Raw genomic sequence first — 21959 nt, forward strand, 5'->3', positions numbered from 1 at the left:
CTTTTATGTGAAATCTTACTCAGGTCAGTAATAATCAATAACATGCATTTTGTATGATCCCTTGTATTTTGGTAAAATAATTAACATTTTTTAATTATTCTGAAAGGAGGATGTAAACTTTTGACTTCGGCTATATAATGGAAATGGCTATTTGTAGAAAGAAATCTATTACTGAAAATGCTTCTCCTGAATTTACCAAAATAGGGTCATTCCCAAATCCAATCTTGTAACTTATTTACAGAGAAATCTGTCCTGAAGCACCTGGTAATCACATATAAACACTCTTCAACTTAGACACACACAATCACACAGAAATGTTTTTTTTAACTCTTTATTTTTCTTTGACATACATTCACAGTTAAAAAACCCTAGTTAGGGCTTACAGTGAAAGTGAAATCCCGAAATCCCGTAAAGCACCTGAACAAAATCCCTAACCCTTAAAACAAAAACAAAAAAGAACCTGTGAACACACTCTTTATGATACTGAAACATACTTCACATTATTCCCTCACATTCACATTCTAAAGTTGTAATCATACTCATAACACTTATAAGGTGCCTTATGAAACATGAAGGAAATAAGAGGTCTGTTGTAGGTAGTGTTTTGCCAAAGGCAAAGGTTTGCATTTTTTATAATTATAATGTCTGCCTTTAGAAATTAATACTGGAATGTGACTTATAACATGGCTTAACGTTGTATTGATTATATTAATAAAGATAATCTATTTGTTAGTTGTCAGTTTTTGACCTAGTCATGTCATATTGGAAATGCTAGCTAATACTGGTTACTGGAAAAGGAGAACAAGCTGAGGTAGAGAGGTACAAATACAAAAATAGTGTTAGTTCATAAATAATGTAAATGAAAAATAGCATAGGTTGAAGATAGAGGAGAACCTGAAGTCTAACTAAAAAACTGATGGCCAGCGGATAGGTATGACAGTGTTTATGGCAAATTTGTAGCGGTGCTGGTATTGTAACTATTGACATGGCAATTCCAAGACATGTCCTAATGTGAGGTTTGAGGTAGGGTTCACTATAGTATAGGCTCCAATGTGCAGTTGACTCAAAAAGAGTGGAGTTCTGTTTAAAAAGGCATATCACATTTGTCAAGAAACCTGTATGTCTCACATCAGAGTGAAATGAATGTTCACATGAAGTAACCACTTTTCAGTGGAGAGCATGTCAGTGGAAAGAGAACTTAGCCGGAAGGAAAAAGCATTCTGGGCCCATTAAGGATTACTGAAATCCAAGGGGTCGAGGAAATGGGGAAAGGGGAAGGCACATCACTAATTCTTTATCAGGGAACCGGTTTACTATTCCAGGACACCCGACTGCTCCCAACTGAGAAAAAGACAAAACAAGAATGAAATGTAAGTATGTATTACCTTTCAAAGGTTTGGACTCAGTAAGATTTTTTTAAAAACATTTTTAAATAAACTCTTGTACTCATAAAGCCTGCATCTATTTGATCAAGAATATAGTAAAACATTATTATTGTGAAATATTATTATAATTTAAAATAACTTGTTTCTATTTTAATACATTTATATTATATTAATAGACTATAATAGAGATGTTTACATTTCCAAACATTAAATTTGATAAAAATATCAATTTTCAATTATTATTATTAAATATATTATGTATTGTATTATTAAAACACACACAAACAAGCATAAAAACATGACTTTTATAATATGATGTTACCTTTTTCAGTTGGTGCTAATACATCTGCACTTTAAGCATACGGCGCTTGCCCTATGAACAATATTAAAAAGTAACATTTAGATCATAAAAAGGTATATCAAGAACATACATCAGAATACATCATTTGCTTAAAGGAGAAGTCCACTTCCAGAACAAAATTTTACACATAATGTACTCAACCCCCTTGTCATCTAAGATGTTCATGTCTTTCCTTCTTCAGCCGTAAAGAAATTATGTTTTTTGAGGGAAACATTTCAGTATTTTTCTCCATATAATGGACTGATATGGTGCCCCAATTTTGCGCTTTTAAAATGCAGTTTAAATGCGGCTTCAAACGATCCCAGATGCGGTTGTAAGCGATCCCAACCGAGGAAGAAGGGTCTTATCTGGGGAAACAATCAGTTATTTTCATTGAAAAAAAATTAAATTTAAATACTTTTTAATCTCAAACACTTGTCTTGCCTTGCTCTCCCTGAACTCTGTGTATTCTGGTTCCAAACTCCAATCGTACTTTCTCACTCAACTTCAAAAATCATTTCAAAATCATCCTACACCGCTGCAGAAGTACCGACCCAGTCTTTGTAAAGTGAAAATGCAAAGAAGATCAAACACCTTAACAAAAAAGGTAAAACAGCGATATAGAATGATTCTGAAGTTGAGGAAGAACATAATATAGGAGTTTTTCGACATACTCTAACTGTCATGAAAAAAACAGTTCAGGCAGAGCGAGACAAGACAAGCGTTTGACTTTAAAAAGTATATAAATTTATATATTTTTATGAAAATAACCGATCATTTCGCTAGATAAGACCCTTCTTCCTCGTCTGGGATCATTTACAACCACATTTGGGATCGTTTGAAGCCGCATTTACATACTACAATTTGGAAGTTCAAAATCGGGGCACCATATCAGTCCACTATATGGAAAAAAATCCTGAAATGTTTTCCTCAAAAAACATAATTTTTTTACAACTGAAGAAATAAAGACATTGACATCTTGGATGACGAAAGTACATTATCTGTCAATTTTTGTTCTGAAAGTGGACTTCTCCTTTAAAAGGATAGTTTACCCAAAAATGAAAATTCTGTCATTAATTACTGGACTATTTTAACAATGTCCTTATTACGTTTCTAGGCCTTGAACGTGTCAGGTGCGTTTCTGTCTACGCAGGGTCAGAAAGCTCTCAGATTTAATCAAAAATACAGTGTCTTGCAAAAGTATTCATACCCCTTTATTTTTCACATTTTGTTATGTTGCAGCCTTATGTTAAACTGCTTTAAATAATTTATTTTCCACATCAGTCTACACTCCATACACCATAATGACAAAGCAACAAACTTGTTTGTAACAACTTCCCAAATTTAAAAATAAAAAACAGAAATGATTCATTGCAAACTAATTAGTTTTTTTGCTTTGTCATTATAATGTATAGAGTGTAGACTGATGTGGGGAAAAGTTATTGAAAGCAGTTTAACATAAGGCTACAACATAACAAAATGTAGAAAAAAAGGGGGGGTATGAATACTTTTGCAAGGCCTTATATCTTAATTTGTGATCAGAAGATGAACAAAGGTCTTACGAGTTTGGAATGCCATGAGAGTGAGTAATTAATGACAGAATTTTAATTTCTGGATGAACTATCCCTTTAACTAGTTAACCCAGCACTGCATTGTTACACCAGTTTACCTGTTACCTGACCCGATGGCTCTTCACCATCATCAGGTGCTGGGATGATCTTTCCAGTCACGGGGGACACACCGAGCACCATGGGCTTCTTTTCTGCTTTGGGACCTCCCTCCAACACAACCATTATGTAGTCTCGTTTGGGCTCCTCCAAAGCATCAGGTGCACTTGATGTTTCAGCTGGAGAAACTTCCTCTGCGACCACAACGCTCATAACATCTGGTTCAGTGACACTTTCTGTAACTTCCACAACTGGACTTGCTGCTTCTTCCTCGACTATACTTGCTGAGGCCTGCACAACTGCACTTTCTGTAATCACCTCTGGTGCCTTCACTTCCTCAACCACGGAAATAACCTCGTCTGCTACTTTGGCTGCAGGTGTTTCCTCAAGTTCTTCAGTTGCTACAACAGGTGCGTCTTCAGCCACAACAACAACAACTTCAGTTACCAAGGAAACCACTGCCTCTTCTGGCACAGGGGAAACAGGAATCTCTTCCGTCACTGGGGGAACTGGTACCTCCTCTGCTTCTGGGGCAACAGGTGCCTCTTCTTCTACAGAGGAAATTGGTGTATCTTCAGTCACTGGGGCAACTAATATCTCCTCTTCTATCACAGAAACATCAGATGCTTCGACTAAGGGGACTGGTGAATCAACTGGTGTCTCCTCTACCACTGGAGCCTCTTCTACCAATGTGGCAACAGGTGGTTCTTCTACAGCTGAGGAAACTGGAGCTTCTTCTGTCATTGGAGGAACAGACAATTGCTCTGCTACAGGGGGCTCTTCTATTACAACAGTATCTGGTGCCTCTGCCACTTCTTCTGCTACCAGAGAAACTGGTTCCATCTCTGTTACAGGTTCACTTTCCAAATGATCTGTTGTAGAAACCACAGTGGGCTCCTCTGGTACAGCTTCAACTGGCACATCTTCCACAGATACAGACTCCACAGGAACAGCCTCGATCACAGAGGCAGCAGCCAGCTCTACATTTTCTGCTGCTGCTGGGCTTACCAACTCTACAAGACACAATCAAGCCACACAATAGTCACACAAAAAAGGCATTAGATGTTTGAGGTATCAAATTACTTATTTAAAAGTTTTGTAACTGTGAAGTAACTTTAAGCTTAAATATTGTTTATTAATTGTCATATTTCTGTATGCATGTGCGTGTGACTGTAGTTTAAAACAGAAGATTAATCTAGACACGGATACAATGGAAAAGACAGAAATGAGACTATTAAAAGTAGAGTACGAAGATTCATCCCCACTACATTAGTGATAGATATAACAACAAAGAAAAGAGCTTAAAGGGACAGTTCATTCAAAAATGAAAATTACTCGCCCTCAAGCCATCGTAGGTGTACACGACTTTCTTCTTTCAGACAAATACAGTCTGAGTTATATTAAAAATGTCTTGGCTCTTCCAAGCTTTATAATAGAAGTAAATGGCTGTTGAGAATTTGAAGTCCAGTAAAATGCATCCATCCATCAAAAAAAGTGCTCCACATAACTCCAGGGGGTTAATAACGACCTTCTGAAGTGAATTGATTAATTTGTGTAAAAAAATATTCATATTTACAACTTTATAAAGCACAATCTCTAGCTTCCGCTAACTGTCGTACACACATTCACAAGAGAGTGGCGTTTCAACGGATGTAGGCTAACACAGTGGCAAAGACAGAAGTGCAGTGGAGAGAGCAAAAATTATAAGTGCAAAATGAAGATTTGTAAAGAAAAATATCTGAGGATTTCAATATAAGCCAAGAGGAGACTGGTTTTCCTTTGCTGTAAACAAAACTTGGTTCTCACAAGACTAGCATATTCTCACCCTGAGCTTATGCTATGCCTTCGTCCTACTACATCCGCTGGAGCGCCACTCTCGTGAACACACATACGACAGATAGTGGAAGTGAAATCCTGTACTAACCCCTGGAGCCATGTGGAGCACTTTTTATAATGGATGGATTCACTTTATTGAACTTCAAAATCTCAACAGCCATTCACTGCCATTATAAAGCTTGGAATAGCCAGGATTTTTTTTTTTTTTTTTTTTTTTAAATATAACTCCGATTGTATTCGTCTGAAAGAAGAAAGTCATATACACCCAGAACAGCTTGAGGGTGAGTAAATCATAAGGTAACTTTCACTTTTGGGTGAACTATCCCCTAGCAGCTTAAGTAAAGTTTAGTGTATTCAGGTATGATCTATGGTGTGTATTTTTACATTTCACAGAATGTAAGAAACGTGTGAGTATCATCATGCATGTTTCCCATCATTCATAAAATACATGGAGGCTTTACTGCCAAATATCACCTAGAACACACCACAAGTATAACTACCACAAATTAAAAGATAAAACTATCCCTAGTATGTGGATGGATTTTAATGTAGAGATGATATTGTAAGCTAAAAATGTACACCACCAATAACTGTTACACTAAATTCAGCATTTAAAAAAAAAGAGGAACTTGTCAATGTTTAATATATAAAATTTCAATTTGTAAAAGCACAAATTAAACACAGAGAGTAACTTTTTGATATTTGTCAATTTCATTTTATTAATTTTTTTTTTAAATGGCTTTGAATCCCTTACCCATTTTCATTACACGATTGCAAGTTTCCAAGTAAATGAGCAATTTCATTAATCACACACTTGACCTTCTTGGTAAGTTTAAGAGTTCCTGTCAGTTTAGTCATACAGAGGAATATAAAAGGAAAACTAATACAGAAACACATCTGGCCTAGTTGCTAGGGAGCAAAACACTCACAGTTTTCACAATATTGACTGGCGTGTACCAACTAAGTGATATCTGGCAGAGAAGCACGTTTTGACAAGTCCAAAAATTCATATCTGAACTGTTACTGTTATTACAAAACAACAAATAACATACAGCAGTACATATGGTTTTTGGTGTCTTTGAGTGCAACTATGCCTCAAATAGGAGATAAGGCAGGATAGAGGTTAAAAACAACAGGAGGCTGGCTCAGATTTGTGAGGAGATTGAAAGTGAAGCTAAAAGATATTAGGAGAACAGGAGTAGATGGTTTGAAGTGTGTTCATTGGAATGTTGGGTCACATGTAACAAAAAGCAGCAACTCTGGATTCTCACAGTGGTTTCTACAGTTTTTTAAAGTTATAATTTATAATATTTCCAGCAAAATCCAGGAATATATTAAAAATATACACAATAAGCTGTGTGCTATATAGTGGGATGACATTATTGCAACTGAAGCATCAAATCCTGTTGTACAACTCATTGATGCAAAAAGAGGAGGTACAGTATGATAAAGACTAAACAGTTAATCACATACACTGTCATTTAGTTCATGTGTCTCTGAGCATCTTAAAACTTCAGTTATGACTACAGAATCTACTTGCAAGGGAGGAAAAATGAGGAAAGATAGAGAGACCTACAGGAATTGGGCAATAAAATCTCTCTTAATTTTGTTCAAGTGCCTTGTTTTGTTCTTCTTTGGATGTAAAGGTAACATGTTTGGATAAAGTGACCATCTTGTGTGATCTAGTGTGTGTGCATGAGTGTTTGAGTACCCATGAGCCATTTAGGACTCTGTACTAGTAGCCTCTGCTACTGCCTCCTCCTGGGAGGCTGGTGGCGTACCGTTGCTCTCTGTCGCCGGCTCTTCAGCTTGAATAACAGGAGTTATGACAGCCTCTGCTGCTGCTTCTATTTCCTCGGCCACCTTCTGCACTTCCTCTGCCACCGCTGCCACTTCCTCTGCTGTTTCGTGAACAACCCCTGCCACCTCAGCAACCACCTCTGCAGTCTCTGCGACCGTTTCGGCAACCTTTTCCACAACGGTCTCAAGAGTTCCCGCCTTCTCACTGGAGGCCTCGGCTGTTTCCAGGAAGACCTCAGGTGCCTCAGCAGGAACCTCCTCCTCGGCTGCGCTCTCTACAGTTTCTGCCGCCTCTCCTTCCTCCGCACCAGCTTCTTCTAAACAGATAACAGACAAGAAAGAAAAATTAGGTATCAAGCTAGGTTTTCATTTTTAGCACACACATACTCACTTAAAAATATCTCACATACGCTACCAGTCAAAAGATTTTTTATGTTTTTTAAAGAAGTCTCTTCTGCTCACCAAACCTGCATTTATTTGATCCAAAATACAGCAAAAACATAAAATATTGTTACTATTTAAAATAACTGTTTTCTATTTGAATATATTTTAAAATGTAATTTATTCCTGTGATTTCAAAGCTGATTTTTTAGCATCATTTCACACAATAATTCAGAAATGATTCTAATATTCTGATTTGCTGCTCAACAAACATTTATTATTAATATGATCAAAACAGCTGAGTAGAATTTTTTCAGGCTTCTTTAATGAATAGAAAAAACAGCATTTATCTGAAATAGAAATCATTTGTAACATTATGTCTTTATCATCACTTTTGATCAATATAAAGCATCCTTGCTAAATAAAGTATTAATTTCTATAACTCTAAAATGTTTTTGAATGGCAAATCAGAATATTCGAATGATTTCTGAAGGATCATGTAACTGGAGTAATGATACTGAACATTTAACTTTGATAACAGGAATAAATTACATTTTAAAATATATTCGAATAGAAAACAGTTATTTTAAATATTAAAAATATTTTAGAATTGTACTGTTTTTGCTGTACTTTGGATTAAATAAATGCAGGCTTGGTGAGCAGAAGAAACTTCTTTAAAAAACCTACTGTTGAAATACTTTTGATTACTGAAATACTTTTTTAGTTTGTAAGTATAATATATTATGGTAGTATCCATTTAACTGAATTTAATTTATGCTAGTTACCTAAGAACATCAGTGTGGCTAAGAACATCCATTTATAAAATGTAAAAATCTCTCACACAGCATCCATCTTATCAAACCTCCTGGAAAAAACTCATAAATGGGTAAACGGGATATAAATCTAGCTTTGTTAAAAAAAAAAAAAAAAAAAAAAAAAAAAAATCACACACAACCCAATCACTGCAGGCAGCATGCAAAACCCAAGAATGAGGAGGGAGGGTGAAAAGAGAAACTGAACAGAAACAAGGAACAAAGGGGCTGGAGGGACAGGTGAGGAGAGGGAAAACAAAGATGGCTGAGCCTTACCATCTGTTCACAGTTAGCAGTACCAGCAACTCTGTGAATTCCAGCAACACAGAATAACAACCAAAGGGGCTTTGTTGTGCGTGTTTAATTAGTTAACTCACAGAGGGAAGCATTTTTTACATATCTTTCCAATTCTGCTGTACAGTTAACATTTTAAATAAGGGTTTGAAAGTCAATGGAATGAAAAAGTTCAACGGTAGGACTTGTAACGACATTAGCTCAGGAGAGAATCATCCAAAAAGTTCTGACTGAAGACTATAGGTGACCAGCCCCCACTGTCCGAAATAAGTTTACTCTGGAAAGAGTCAGAACAAAGAGACAGTTAGGAAAGTTAGAAAAGAGATAGGTGAAGTTTTGAGTTTGTTGCTCAACATTATGAATCCTTAATTCTGTTTTGACATTTTAAAGACCAGAGTAAGTAAACAGTGTTTCTATTGGCTGGCAAGTCTTTCTGGACTGGACTGCAGTCATTAGAGGATCACAGGTAAGTAAGTTGGGAAAAAAGGGTTGTGAGAGAGAACAGGAGTGCACAGGGGTGCAAACAGATCATATACACAGTTTATTCAAGAGGAAAGTGACAGTGTCAAAGAATAACGCTCCTAGTTCTGATTAACAGGCTTTCTGACAAATAGGATCAGGTGGGTTAGAAGGGTAACACGAGAACAACTACTTAATCCAATCATACATTTACATTAATGCATTTGGCAGACACCTTTATCCAAAGTGACTGCATTTTATCAGCTCATACTTTCACCAGGAACCGAACCCATGAACTTGGCATTGTTAATGCTCTACATGAATGCTGTAGCTCAAATAACACCAAGACAAATATAGCTGCAAGCAGCAGTTAAGGGGCCAAGCACAAAGACATCTGTTGATACATAATGTTACTGCAAATCTTAAAACATCCAATGCCCAAAAAGGAAAATTACATACTGCTTGATTTGACATACCGTTCTGAATTATAACAAGACCAAACTTATGATTTTTGGCCAAACTGGTCAGAAGTTATAAGCAGAAATGTCATTTTTTTTTTACCTGTAGGTGGTGCTGTGCCAAAACTACTTAGGTGCCCGTAGGTCATGCTTGTTATAACACATACCAAGTTTGGTTGGAATATAGCCTTATGTCCTTTTCTGCACAAACTTTGTCAAACTCGTACAAAAATGCTTTGTTATATCAAATAGCTTATGATAACATTTTGCCAAAATGCTCTGAAGATGATCTAAGACAATTTTGGTAAAAATTGAACAAACTATCTAGGACAAGTACGAAATAATAAATATTTCAGAAAATTCTAAATAGCGAAAAGTTTTGACCATAGAAACCAATTTTGTAATGTGCTTTCAATTCTAAAGAAAAAATTAATTCAAAATGGTTCAAAAGTTATTAGCAGAAACATGAATGCAAATTTGGCCTGTTGGTGGCACTAGGGAGTTATAGACTCCAAATTTGCTGTGGTTAATGATGTAACAGTCCTCTATCCCTGTGCCAAATTTCATAACTTTCTTGCAAGCAATTCTGTTCTGTTATTTTCAATATGTTAAAGTGTTTAAAAAATGCAGAATTTTTCTACCGAATTCAAAATGGTCCACGCTCAAAACATAGACAGAGGAAGATTTGGTATTGTTGATTCGGTATGCTACTCCTACTCTTATTTTTGGTCAAACTGTTCAGAAAATATAAACAAAAATGTAATTTTTTAAAAATGTTTTGACCAGTATGTGGCACTGTGCCAAAACTGCTCATGTGCTCTCAGGTCCTCAATTTTGGTAAAAAAAAACAAAACAACAACAACAAAAAAAAAATCCGACAAATCTTCTAGGATGAGTTCGAAAGAATAGATTTTTTGCAAAATTCAAAATTGTGAAAAATCTTGACCTGTAAACATTAAACGTTTTGTATGCATTTGACTTGGCATAGGCCAAGGAATTAGAGGAATTTTGCTTCTAGACCTCATGGTTCAAAAATTATTGGCAGGAATATGAGTGCACATTTGGCCTATTGGTGGCGCTAGAGAATTTGAGTTAGAAACTCCAAATTTGCTATAGTTAATATTGAGAATGTCCTCTATCTGTGTGCCATTTTATAGATTTCATAGCAGTTCCATGGGCTGCCATAGACTCCTAGATCTGAAGGAGGAGGAAGAATAATAATAAGAAAACTAAGGATACATTAGTGCTTGGCCCCTAAAATGCCAAAAAAAAAAAATGACATTGTTTTATAAACACTGTTTCATTTAGATATTGCAGTTTAGACTTTACCAATGTCTGCTCATTATAGTGTCATGACGGGATATTTGCAAAATTTAAGTCGATCCTACTTGCCGTATAGCAAATATTAATCAGAACAGGTCAAAACCCATGTGCCAAGAATACAATCTTTGTCCAGTGTTTTGCAGCTATCAGCCAATAAGGTATCAGGATTGACTGAATGGGAGTACACTGATGTTGTCATTTAGTTAAACTTTGACCTTCAGAAACCAAGGCTATAATACATTTCCAGTTTACACAGAAATATCTCCCAAACATACTTGTTATGCAGCAGTTCAGACCGTGTGAGTTAAAGCACAAGTTAGTTTCAGCTAAAATTACAAAACAGATCCCACTACTTTAAGACAAACAGATGTGTTACACAAACATTTAAGAGACAGAACTGTAATTTGCGTATTTAAATATAATAAAGTTATTCATTAAGGTACATCATGACATAAAAAGATCACATGAACTCACCATTGCCATTCTCCCCACCTAAAACAAACAACAACAACATAAAATATTAAATGATGGCACACTGCAATCTGAAATGTCAGTAAACCCTGAAGCTGCTGTATAAAGCTTTCTGTCAACAGTCACTCACTCTTATCAAACCACATTACAACACATAATATTCGCTCATTTATAATACCTGAATGAGAGAGCTTTTTAATGCTGCTGTCATTTAGATAAGACCGTTTAATAATGCTCGGCTCAGATGCAAGAGTGTTAGAGATGCTTGGATTGATACAGTTATTTAATATGGTGGAAGTGGATTTGGCAAAACTGTGACAGAGAACTAAGGGCATTCGGCTGTCTGACTTTGCTCTATTGACCACAAGATAAATATGAGAGGGTGCCAAATGTCTTCCACATACCCTAACATATCTGTTGTTGTGGTTGATGTTTTGGAAGAGCTACAATACCATCTGTCATCTCATATTTTTGAATACAGGCATATTTTAAGATGACAATTTAAATCAGCATTCCTGACACCACTGAGAATGAAATCTCTTTAGGATTACTACCAGTGCCATATAAATAGCCTGTATCTTTCATATTATGAAAGCTATGCTACTAGTATTTAACTTTCTGTAGACAAGTTAAAGGAGAAGTCCACTTCCAGAACAACAATTCACAAATAATTTACTCACCCCCTTGTCATCCAAGACGTTCATGTCTTTCTTTCTTCAGTCGTGAAGAAATTATGGTTTTTGAGGAAAACATTTAAGGATTTTTCTCCATATAATGGACTTCATTGGTGCCCCGATTTTAAACTAGTTTAAATGCAGCTTCAAAGGGCTCTAAACGATACCAGCCGAGGAAGAAGGGTCTTATCTAGTGAAACAATCTTTCAATTTTTTTGGAAAATAAAATTTTTTACACTTTTTAAGCACAAAAGCTCGTATAGCACAGGCTCTGGGATGTGCGTTCACGACACTACGTACTATTGAATCAAGTCAAAAGGTCACACAGACCTACAGACCTAGTGTTTACAAAAGGGAATGCGCAAAGACCAAGAAAGTGCAAGTAAGTTTGTAAACGCTGTTCACAAACAAAAAGGTACAACAATGTCCTCATCTCAAGTTGTAGGAGAAAATAAGATGGAGTTTTTTGACATACTCAGTACACAGACAATGAACTTGCATGTGATTCATAGTAGTGTTGAGAAGTTTGGATCATTTTACCGACTCGGACCTTTGAGTCTCGTTCAGCAAAATGAACGAATCTTTTTTCGAATCATTTCATTCATTTTAGCAAAATATATTTCAAATGTTGTGTGTAACTTCCCTAACACATCTACTGCTTACACAAACGTTGATCACACTACAAACAAGACAAAACTATAATGCTATAAGAAGCAGAAAAGATTAATTCATTATTTACTTGGGTCTTTAGTCTATGATTAGCTCACCTCACCTCTTATCTGACAAGTTTTCGGGTTCGAGTCGCTCGTTCATCACGTGACAGCCCCTTAAGATGAACGAACGACACGAAAAACCCAAAGACTTGAAACAGGTGAACTAACTCCAGGACAGAACCTAATAGGATGTTGCGCATGCGCGACTGAACGAATCACCCCCCCGAGACGACTCGTTCTTCCCGAGTCACATTAAAGATTCGTTCAAAATGAAAGAATCATTCAAGAACGACCCATTACTAATTCATCGTGGAGGCGCATCCCAGAGCCTGTGCTACACAAGCTTTTGTGCTTAAAAAAATATATATTTTTATTTTTTTTTTTTAAAAATGACCCTTCTTCCTCAGCTGGGATCGTTAAGAGCTCTTTGAAGCTGCATTTAAACTGCATTTTGGAAGTCCAAATTCGGGGCACCAATGAAGTCCATTATATGGAGAAAAATCCTGAAATGTTTTCCTCAAAAACCATAATTTCTTTACGACTGAAGACAGAAAGACGTGAACATCTCGGTGACAAGGGGGTGAGCAAATAACTTGTAAATTGTTGTTGTGGAAGTTGACTTCTCCTTTAATAGTTTCTGCTCTTGCACCCAAGTTTTAACAGGAAATAAGAAACTTCTTATTTCAATCCCATAAGTGACGCTGACTAAATTACATCACTAAAAGCAAAACAGACACGGTTTAACCAGGCCATAAGTGAGACTTACCCTTGGGTGGCCATTGTTTGGGTTTCCAATCAGACTTGGGACGAGCATCAATTTCAGAAATACGATCAACATAACGTGCGTGGTCTGTTGCAACGGTTTTGTAAGCCTATCACAGAATTCAATAAAGATATTAATTAATTCAACAAGTGATCTGACATTAAACTATCATTAATGGTTTGAGTTTTAATCAGACTTACATATGCCACAGCACCGGCAAAGGCTCCACCGCAAAGGACGACATAAAAGAGATTCTCGCCGGAGCCGCCAGGAACTGAAGACATGAGCCTCCGTGGAACTACTGCATAGAGAACAGAGGAGTAAGACAAAGATTTTGGATGTGTGCACACTATTAGTTGAGGCAACAATGTAAGGAATCCGTTCTCCCTCTCTTTAATAGAACATAAAATATTATTGGTAATTAACAGTTAATGATTAGTGTCTGGCACAGAGATTGACCTTCATGGCAGTCAAACCAGAGCTGCTTTCTGCCCAGTAGGTCACAGCCTGATTGGATTCTGGGCAATGGTTTTAGGCACCTATATATATGCCTGTCAGCATTTATCTAGATATTTAACCATCCTGTTCTGGCATTTCCATGACTCACAGTGAGGTGAAGATAATCTCAAGTAAACATGGATACAAAGTATTAAAAGGATTTGTAACCTTCTATATACAAGTTATGCTGTTGCATTTATATAAATGTATACATATCAGTCAATGATTCCTCAATACAAGGTTTTATATACTATGCTTCAGTGACTATCAAAAAATTCTTCTTAGTGCTGACAGCTCCTTGTCCTAAAAAAGTTGGAGGGCAGGAGGGCAACTTAAATTTAGAAAACCATCAGTGCAGTCCAATCAGGATTTGAGGTCAAAGATCATTCTGCCACAAACTTTGTAGACTTTTTCAGGAGCATCTTCAATATTGTCATTAAGATAATCCAGTCACTCGTGCCCAGCTAGAGTAAATAGGTTCTAGACACCTCTGTGTTATTTATACCAGCTAATCTGTTAATCTTTCCCAGGAGTCAAGGATGAAGCAAGCAGAAAGTGATACAAGCTTGGTTAGGCTACTGGGACACGACATAACTTTTTCAGCGTTAGATGCTGATGACAACATGCTGATATAATTCATATATTAACATAATACCATTTAACAACATAATTTACTCTTATCTGGTAAATGATGAACATAAACTTATATTTCACACCATATTTACAAAAAAACCCAAATATGGCAGTTGTCTTGGTCTTGTACTGACACCTAGTGGTGTGGATGCTCAAAAAACATCATCAACAACATTTTTCAGTTGCCAAAAAAGCTCTGTTTGCAGTCAGTCATTTATTTATTCCTCACGCTAAAGTGTCCAATAATATTTTTTACTTTAACAACACTTAAACTACTTTAAAAGCTCACCATTTGCAACATCATTTACTCAACTTCGTGTCTGTTAACACCCATGACCTTTTTAAATCAACTAGCCAGGAAATCTCACTCTGAAAAGAGATTTATCACAGCTTGATACTGGAATGGTTGAGCGAACAAGAATTACAATGAAAGGCTTTAACCAAGTGGTATCTGACAAGTGTAGGCCTACCGTCCATCCGCTCATGGCTATTTGAGGAGATATTTAGTGGACAGGACAGACATTGTGATTATATCTATGCTTATTTTAACATTTTCATGTAATATTCTTATTAACTGCATTATAAACATCCTAACATAGATTTTCACATGCATTTATCCAATACAGTCAAGTCAAGCACAGCACAGTAAGGGCAGACAAATGTCTCACTTCAAGAATGTCTGCATGTTTTCTTAAACAACCAGGGTTTCCCAACAGGGTCTACTAACCCCCCTAGGGTATATAAAGGAATTGCAGGGTTTTGTGAGATTTAAATGCCAGTGCTAAATTAAACACAATAAGAAAAACAAATGTTTAGCTCAAGTAGAAAAACTCTGAACTACACTACCAGTCAAATGTTTCTGAACTGTAAGGTTTTTCATGTTTTTTTAATGTGAATCTCTTCTGCTTACCAAGCCTGCATTTACTTTGTTTCAAAGTCCAGCAAAAACAGTAAAATTTTGACATATTATTACTAACTGCTTTCTATTCTAATATATTTTAAAATGTAATTTATTCCTGTGATTTCAAAGCTGAATTTTAGCATCATTACTCCAATCTTCAGTGTCACATGATCCTTCAGAAATCATTCTAATATTCTGATTTGCTGCTCAGAAAAAAAGAATATTATTATCATAATTTTGAAAACAGCGAAGTAGAACAGATTTCTCTGATGGATAGAAAGTTAAAAAGAACTTTATAAACATTATAAAATGTCTTTGTCATCAATTTTGATTAATGCAAAGCATCCTTGCTAAATAAAAAAAGACTCCAAGCTTTTGAAAGGTAGTGTATGATGTTACAAAAGCTTTTTTATTTCAGATAAATGCTGATCTTTGGATCTTTCTATTCAAAGAATCCTGAAAAAACCTGTACTGTTTTAAAAACTGTTTTAAATATTGATAATAATAATAATAATAATAGAAAAATGTTTTGTGAACAGCAAATAAGCATATTACAATGATTCTGAAGGATCATGTGACTGGAGTAATGATGCAGATTTGGCTTTGATCACATGAATAAATTACATTTTAAAAAAATATTCAAATAGAAAGCAGTTATTTTAAATAGTAAAACTATTTCACAATATTACTACTTTTGCTGTATTTTGGATTAAATAAATGCAGGTTTGGTAAGCAGATGAGAATGTTTTAAAAAACATACACAAAGGCACGAATGAATTTGAAAAAACATGAGCTAGAACACAAAAATTCAGCCCAATTTCTAGTATCTAATAAATAATTACTAATCACAATTGGAATACATCATAGTCAGAACTGATTTAAAATATCTGAAATGAATGTCACATTCCAAGAGCAGTCAATAGCAAAAATCTGATATGTGGTACTAGTAACTACGGAATACTTACTAGTCATTGCTTAAGTACAAGTATCTAATAAATAACTACTAGTATATATTTAATACTAGTATATACACTGTGGAAAACCGGTGTATACGCGTAATTATTAGCATCTAGTGAAATAATTATATCTAGGTACCTATTAGTTCCTCATGGAATGGATCCTAGTAGCTAAACAATAAGTACTAGTAGTATGAAAAATGGAGGATTTAAGGATTAAATGTACAAGGGCTTGCCATACAGCGGCCACTGAGTTCCATAGATCTGCAAGTCTACGTCTATAGCTCGACCACGTACACGACCACGTGAGCTGTACGTGGAAACATACTATGGCACCCTCAGATCAATGAAGGTCACAAGCTGTAAGAAAACTTACACCGTGATGTCAAACGTCAAATTTCAACTGATTCCCTATTACGCAATTTCGTGTTTCATAATCTATTTAGTGACGACAGAATAGATTTGATAGAACAAACATTAATCGAAACACGTTTAAGAGTCCACAACTAACTTTTCGCAATGTTTAAAATGCACAGGCATGGTCAGTGTTTTTCTTTCAATAACAGATCTCTTTGAAATGATTACTAGTGCAGATCTGCATTGCCCAAGATGGCTACATTTTTGTGTGCTTGGTGCCAGGCTGCGGTTTGAGATGTGTACAATGTGTTCCCTGCAAATGACACTGCGACCATGTGTTAGTATAGTAGGCGTGTAACCTCAGACTAAAAACGTGATAGTTATATCGAAAAGGCATTTAAAAATGTGAAGCAGCAATAGAATCTGATGCAAGGACTGACCTTCATGTCCCCTTAACACTAAAGTACATACCATGTGCCTCAAAAATGTAGTTTTTGTTAAGTATTATGTTATAGCTCGCTCTAGGACATTTTCATTGCAAGCAACAGTCGAAATGCATTAAGTATGAGAATGAACAAATCGCGAAAATCCAAAACGCACAGTAAATTGCATGATTTATAGGAAAACTATGACTTTATGAGACATATATGATGGTGCTCACCATCTCTATAGAGGTTTGCGCGATGCAGGGACTGTCGCGCCAGAGGCCCACACCTCTGCCAGGCTGCTCTGCACCCAAACATCGTCCAAACAGCCACAGGAGAAAAGCAGCGTGCAAGTCCAACGGAGGCGCAATGAATGACTGTGAAAGTAGGGAGGTGGTAGGGGAGGAGTAAACATGAGGGGAGGAGAAAACGATTGCCCAAATCCTCCCCCTGCTGGGATTCTGTGGGACGCTAGCTTCAAAAGCAACATAGGTTACAGTTCAAGTCAAAAATTTACATAGGCCTACACCTTGCAGAATCTGCAAAATGTTAATTATTTTACCAAAATAAGAGGGATCATATTAAATGCATGTTATTTTTTATGTAGTACTGACCTGAATAAGATATTTTACATACATTTAAATATAGTTCACAAGAGAAAATAATAGTTGAATTTATAAAAATGACCCTGTTCAAAATTCACATACACTTGATACTTAATACTGTGTCATTACTTGAATGATCCACAGTTTTTTTTTTGTTGTTTTTTTTTAGTGATAGATGTTCATGAGTCCCTTGTTTGTCCTGAACAGTTAAACTGCCTGCTGTGCTATAAGATCATAATCTTTTCACACTGTGGACAACTGAGGGACTTGTATGCAACTATTACAGAAGGTTCAAATGCTCACTGACTGATGTTTCAGATGGAAACTTGATGCATTAAGAGTCGGGGGTGAAAACTTTTTGAATTTGAAGATCAGGGTAAATTTTACTAATTTTGTCTTCTTGGAAACATGTCGGTGTCTTCTGTAGCTTCTGAAGGGCAGTACTAAATGGGGGGGAGTTCCCTTTTGGAACCTTTTATTGCCTAAAGATATTTAGGCAATAAAAGAAAAATCCACACATTATCATTCTGTTCAAAGGTTTACACCCCCGGCTCTTAATGTATTGTGTTTGCTTCTGAAGCATCAGTGAACATTTAAACCTTCGGTAATAATTGCACATGAGTGCCTCAGTTGTTCTCAGTGTGAAAAGATGGATCTTAAAATCATACAGTCATTGTTGGAAAGGGTTCAAATACACAAAAATGCTGAAAAAACAAAGAATTTGTGAGACCTGAAGGATTTTTCTTAAGAATAGTGAGAAGTTTAACTGTTCAAGACAAACAAGAACATGAACAACTATCACTAAACAAAGAAACACAACTGTGGATTATTCAGATAACAACACAGTATTAAGAATCAAGTGTGTGTAAACAGGGTAACTTTTATAATAATTCAACTATTTTTTTCTCTTGTGGACTATATGTAAACGTCTTTTATGCGAAATATCTTATTCAGGTCAGTAATAAATAAAAAATAACATGCATTCTGTGTGATCCTTCTTATTTTGGTAAAATAATTAACATTTGGCAGATTCTGCAAGGTATATGTAAACTTTTGACTTCAACTGTATAACATTTGAAGTGGATCAAAACCTTTCAAAGTTGTCCTAAAACTAAAACAATACCTGTGCTTGTCTTAGAACAGCTTTAATGAACTTTTGACTACTGTATTCACTCAAATAGTCTTTTTAACAACATTGTTTACTTGTTACTTACATTGCAAAAATATCTCAATTAAATGAATTAAAGTTCCACACACTGATCCCAGTGTCCAAAGATTTGTCATGTTACCAGCAAAAACAGAACATTTCCATAATGTAAGTATACACTGATCAGGCGTAGCACTATGACCACCTTTCTAATATCGTGTTGGTCCCACTTTTGCTGCCAAAACAGCTCTGACCCATCGAGGCATGGACTCCACTAGAAGGAATGCTGTGGTATCTGGAACCAAGATGTTAGCAGCAGGTCCTTGAAGTCCTGTAAGTTGCGAGGTGGGGCCTCCATGGATCAAACTTGCTTTTTCAGCACATCCCACAGATGCTCGCTTGGATTATATTGGTCTATGCAGGCCCATACGCAACAAACTGTGATACACTGTGTATTTTGACACCTTTCCATCCGAACCAGCATTAACTTCTTGAGCAATTTGAGCTACAGTAGCTCATCTTTTGAGTCGGACCACACGGGCCATCAATGAACCTTGGCCGCCCATGACCCTGTCGACAGTTCACCACTCTTCTTTCCTTGGACCACTTTTGATATATACTGACCACTGCAGACCGGGAACACCCCACAAGAGCTGCAGTTTTGGAGATGCCCTGACCCAGTCATCTAGCCATCACAATTTGTATTCAAAATCCCTACACTTGCCCAATTTTCCTGCTTTTAACACATAAACTTTGAGGACAAAATGTTTACTTGCTGCCAAATGTATCCTACCCACTAACAGGTGCCGCGATGAAGAGATAATCAATAGTCATAATGTTATGCCTGATCTGTGTATATACAACGTTTTTTTTAATAGTTGTTTTTTTAGGTTTCATAAGTGGACACTCAGGTTAACAGAATGTTGCAGAAAGGTTTTTGTAAAACAGCCTAAGTAATTTAATAGTATGCTGTGTGTTGAAGAGCTGCAGTGATTAATAAGACCAGACATTCTCCAGAGCTCTGTGGCCTATTAATTAGTATACTATTATGAGATCATGGCACAGAGATGTACCACTGCACCTAACATACTGGTTGTTTCGTTTCCATGCATGTTCTGCAATGTACGAAGGTAATCTTTTTACTCAAATCGTCAACTTGTTTCTCCTAACGACATGAACCTAATTGACTCCTATTGAACATTCAGAAATAAATCTAGGAACATTACTGGTTTGTTGACACTGAATGTTGGCTTTGAAAGTCTGATGGAAACAAGGACAGCAAAGTTCAAGAATGATTCTGTACTTGTTTTGCTTATAAACCACATTATTAGACTAAATTGAAGGGAACAAAGCTAAACCGAATATTTAACATAATATTTATATTTCTGCAACTCATGTTTGCTGGAGTCAGGAGAGAGTGACTAGAGGCATGTTATATATATACACATCTTTAATAAACATTATTGTACATCCTTCAAATGCAGAAGAACATTGAAACAGGAAAAGCAGAAGATCCACAAAGCACAGAGCAAGTGTTGCCCTACAAAGGACAAAAAAACCTGTTACTTTTACATCATTAGCAGTGCATCACCTAACAAGATTTAGAATTTAGAATAAGACTGAATAAAAAGATGGTAATTGTGATACTCACATGGCCTCATGAATTACTGTAACCCATTCCTTGTTTTGTACTCATGCACATCAGTGCTGTGCTGTTTAAACAGCTGATGGAGAATAGAGTGTGTTTAGAAAAATCAAAAGTATGTTTGTGTGTTTATGTTTGAGAGATCATTTCAAATGAGTTACCAGTGCCCACAAGACAGCTGTGCTCCCAAATGCCAGTCCTACTCTCAGCATGTTCGGCTTGGATGGATCCGGTTTGGAAGCTACAAAGGAATTTCTGCTAATCACTGAAAAAGGAGAGAAAAGCAATCCTCAAAACCACATATATTTAATACAATGTCTGATTTATTGTACAGTTGTGGTACCTATTATATGTAACTTGATAGTTTGCATAAGAAATTGATATATTAACCAGCAGCACTAATATACAACGCAAATCCAAAATGTTACAGTATTTCTATTTTGTCAATGTAGTACGCATTACTCTAATATAACAGTTATTAAAAAAAAAAAAAAAAAAGAATAATTTTCATTGTCCTCTGTTGTAATTCACAAACACCTGAAATGGCAATTAAAGCACTATATATAAAAAGCTGCGTAAATAAATAACATATATAACTCATACGCGAATGAAACTAATGTATTGGCTGCTGTGTTGCTAGTCTTGCTAAGCTAAGCAAGGTCAGGCCATATTGCTTTGCTCACTTAAGGCGAATAAAGAAATTTACCGAGAAACTGTAGTGAGACTACAATGTACGTTTAATATAATTTGCATTTCATACTCACTCTTATTGACAGTTGAAGTCCGCAACAATAATCGACCGAGAGGCATTTTGACAGCGTTTCTCTCCCAGACAAAATCCGATCCTTGCTCGATTACTTTTCCTGGCTGACCTAGTGGCAAGTAGAGTAATCGATTCTAGTAATCATATCATCAGTCCTAAATTTTTGAAACACACTCGAGTTTACATAACAACCATTCATTATTTAATCAAAAAGATGCTGTAGTCTTTGGTCTCCCAAAAAAAAAAAAACTTTAAAACTTTAAAAATCCTAATTTTCAATATCCACTGAAAAAAAAAGTCTGTGTATACACCATTACTTTTTACACATTTTCTGGAATATAGAATAATTAATATCTAAATAATATTTCTGTAATAACACACTTTTAACTAGATATATACCATGCAAAGCCACATAACCTCTTTTACTTTATTATTTAAACAATATTTCCAACAAATACTCCAAGGTTTAATCTAGTTTATACACGTTTGTATACAATAAGCTTTTATGAATAGCTGTGTCATCAGTTTTAATGAATATGTTCATTAGCACAACTGTGTTTATCTCCTAAAAATATTGGCTCAGAAGCATCGCTTCCACAAGCCATTACAAATGTATAAGTTGCTGAGCTATTTTTTAACACAACATTCACAGC

The 21959-nt window shown here is 35.9% G+C and overlaps 2 protein-coding genes across 4 annotated transcripts; both read right to left on the reverse strand.

Moving 5' to 3' along the window:
* Nucleotides 1-315: 315 nt before the first annotated feature.
* On the reverse strand, nt 316-17551 carry mgarpa (mitochondria localized glutamic acid rich protein a). Of its 3 annotated transcripts, none has more exons than XM_051127602.1 (8): nt 17383-17551; nt 13577-13677; nt 13380-13485; nt 11230-11247; nt 7010-7345; nt 3402-4405; nt 1708-1758; nt 316-1341 (listed from the first exon to the last, which is right to left on the reverse strand). In XM_051127602.1, exons 1-7 carry the CDS (start codon nt 17462-17464, stop codon nt 1723-1725), a joined length of 1683 nt encoding a protein of 560 aa, XP_050983559.1. In that variant the 5' UTR covers nt 17465-17551; the 3' UTR covers nt 316-1341; nt 1708-1722. The 3 variants fall into 3 exon arrangements, 2 of the variants coding, with proteins under 2 accessions (XP_050983559.1, XP_050983560.1); XM_051127603.1 differs by having other exon boundaries at nt 3395-4405; XR_007829060.1 differs by lacking the exons at nt 316-1341; nt 1708-1758; nt 3402-4405 and adding an exon at nt 8498-8792 and having other exon boundaries at nt 7208-7345.
* A 2775-nt stretch (nt 17552-20326) lies between these two features.
* Nucleotides 20327-21450, reverse strand: ndufc1 (NADH:ubiquinone oxidoreductase subunit C1). The gene is made up of 4 exons (XM_051127944.1): nt 21308-21450; nt 20705-20808; nt 20550-20622; nt 20327-20438 (listed from the first exon to the last, which is right to left on the reverse strand). The coding sequence occupies exons 1-3, from the start codon at nt 21351-21353 to the stop codon at nt 20563-20565; spliced, it is 210 nt and encodes a 69-aa protein (XP_050983901.1). The 5' UTR covers nt 21354-21450; the 3' UTR covers nt 20327-20438; nt 20550-20562.
* Nucleotides 21451-21959: the final 509 nt, after the last annotated feature.

The sequence above is a fragment of the Labeo rohita genome, chromosome 14 (assembly GCF_022985175.1).
Source record: "Labeo rohita strain BAU-BD-2019 chromosome 14, IGBB_LRoh.1.0, whole genome shotgun sequence".
Lineage (NCBI taxonomy): Eukaryota > Metazoa > Chordata > Actinopteri > Cypriniformes > Cyprinidae > Labeo > Labeo rohita.